The sequence below is a fragment of the Setaria viridis genome, chromosome 9 (genome assembly GCF_005286985.2).
Source record: "Setaria viridis chromosome 9, Setaria_viridis_v4.0, whole genome shotgun sequence".
NCBI lineage: Eukaryota > Viridiplantae > Streptophyta > Magnoliopsida > Poales > Poaceae > Setaria > Setaria viridis.
The window spans coordinates 38,326,857-38,329,284 of NC_048271.2; the positions used below are offsets into that span (position 1 = coordinate 38,326,857).

A 2,428-nucleotide genomic window follows, 5' to 3' on the forward strand; every position below is an offset into this window, starting at 1 on the left:
AGTCCAAAACTCCAAATGCCGGTTACTCTGTTCCAACTCCAACGCCGATCATACGTCATAGTAGGCTCAACTCAACAACCGCACGTTATTTTTTTTTTTTGAAAAACAACCGCACGATGTCACCGGCCAGAAAGCATCACCGATGTCCGCTTACACAAGGGAGCCTACCGTTGCCCGCGCTGGCTGAACCCTGCCGAACATTTCTTTCCGACCCAGCTACGTCCTCGTGACATCACCTTCCCGGCTTCCCCGTCGTGACGACGGCATCTGCCCGTGCCGTTGGGTGGCCCTGAGCGAGCCGCCAGTGGAAGCGCTCGTCGTTGACGGCCAAAGCCATCATGCACGCAGCACACTACGCGCGCAGCACATCGTGCGTTCCAACTCCGCCGCACATCGAAGTGGGGGAACAGAAAGGCCGAACCAAGTTGCAACGGCACGTTTGACTCTCCCTCTCCGATTCCATTCATCATTTCATATTTTTCCATCCGTCCATCCATCCAAGAATGGACGGTATTGAGCAAAAGATGCAGAAAAAAAAAGGCAAAAAGAACTGTACAGTTTTTCACAGCTCAGCCCGCGCGTCACTGCCACTCGTGCGTGTCGCAGGGGTAGCACCCTTCCTGCGCGACGTCGGCGACCTGCACCCCGGTGTCGTAGACGCGGCCGGCCTCCCACCGCCGCGGCAGCACCTCCGACTCCGCCCACACCCACTTGCCGTCGTACCCGCCGGTCACCACCAGGCGGAACTGCAGGGGCCCCGCCGGCGCCTGCGCCGTGCTCCACGCCGGCCCGTGCTCCCGCGTCATGAACCGCCAGTTCGACGACCCGACCTGCATTTGCCAACAAAAAACACACCGGCAACCACGTTAATCAACCGCCGGTGAACTCCAATCCAACGTTGCTTTGTTGACCTCAGCTTTCAAACTCGTTATGAGAAAAAGGAGGATAAAATGTCTTGTTTGGAGCGGGGAGAAGTTTGCTTACCGTGGCGACGTCGACGGCGACGATGTCGGTCTGGCCGCCCTGGTACAGGAACCTGATGGACAGTTGGCTCGGCGGCCGGCTCTTCTCCTCCACGCGGATGGACAGGTTGCGGTTCGCGTACTCGCATGGGATCCTGCCCGCACAAAATTCAGCTGTTAATTCTTCTCCTCTCCCCAAAACACCAAAAAAAAAAATCTCAGCTGTTCTCTGCATCATCGGCACGTGCGAGCGAAACCGAAATGACGCACACTACCGACGCCGTACTCGCGCACGGCACCGCGGGCGGCGACAAAGGAGGAGCAACAGGGCAACCACCAACCTCTTGTACTCGACGTCCACGACGCGATGCGCCCGGAGCCGCGCGGCCTCGCCGGCGCGGGCCATGGCCGCGTACGCCGCGGCGCTCAGCACCAGGCCCGTGCGGTTCGAGGAGGTCCGCGCCTGGCCCGTCACCACCACCTTGGTGCCGGCGGCGCTGCACAGCTCGCTGTCCCTGCACCGCACCTGCAATGGGCGATCCCCGCTTAATTTAATCCGTTTCGCCCACCGACACGCGGAGGAATCGGGGCCGTCGGCCGTCGCGGACAGCTCGGGGAAGGAGGAGGAACCTACCTGGAAGCAGGCGCCGCAGCCGACGCCGCCCCTGTAGAGCTCGGGGCTGGCCGCGGCGAGGAAGCCGCCGTTTAAGGACGCGGCCAGGGAGCCGTACCCGCAAGAACCGGCTGCACGGGCGCACAATTCAGCAACCACAAGGTCAGCCAGACCAATCTTTCGAGCCACGAACAAATTAAATGAACCGAAACGCAGAAGCCTGTGGATGCCTGATTACCGTTGAGGGCGAGCGATGAGGCTTGGTAGGTGGCCTTGGACCGGCGCACGCAGCGGTCGCAGCCGCGAGCCGGAGACGGGACCGCGACGAAGACGAGGAGCAAGACGAGGGACAGGGACGCGGCGCTCCTCATGACGACGAGCTCGAGGTCGAAGAAGGCTTGAATTGTGATTACTCGGGAGAACAGAGCAGAACAGGGGATTGGATTGCTGCCAGCAGCGCGAGCGCCGGCTTTATGCTCCACGCCTCCACGCGGGCGCCGCAAGGCTGCCGCTCTGGTTTCTGGTTCTGGCCGCAGTGCGGAAGCTAGCTGGTGCCTGCGAGTACTCCTTCTAGTAACCAGAGTAGGCCCTAGACTGGTGATACTTGGTGCTGCCCTCCAACAGGCCGCAGAATGTTTTGGACACGCGACGCGGTTGGGAGCGGAGCGCGGCGCCGTGGGACGGATATAGTGGTGGGGGACAGAGGAAGAGAGAGGACGGTGAGGCTGAGGCCCGGGGGGCGGCCACCGACCCCCGGGGACACGCGTGCCGCGGCGCGGGGCGCGTCAGCGAGGCGTCGGATGAAAGCCTGGGCTGGCGCAGTACCGTTCCCGGCAGCCTGGCACGTGGCCGT

At 62.1% G+C, this 2,428-nt stretch overlaps 1 protein-coding gene across 1 annotated transcript; it reads right to left on the reverse strand.

Moving 5' to 3' along the window:
- Positions 1–438: 438 nt before the first annotated feature.
- LOC117835621 (expansin-like A2) lies at positions 439–2,094 on the reverse strand. Its single transcript, XM_034714969.2, has 5 exons — positions 1,814–2,094; positions 1,597–1,706; positions 1,304–1,488; positions 985–1,117; positions 439–830 (listed from the first exon to the last, which is right to left on the reverse strand). Exons 1-5 carry the CDS (start codon positions 1,944–1,946, stop codon positions 582–584), a joined length of 810 nt encoding a protein of 269 aa, XP_034570860.2. The 5' UTR covers positions 1,947–2,094; the 3' UTR covers positions 439–581.
- Between the last annotated feature and the right edge of the window lie 334 nt (positions 2,095–2,428).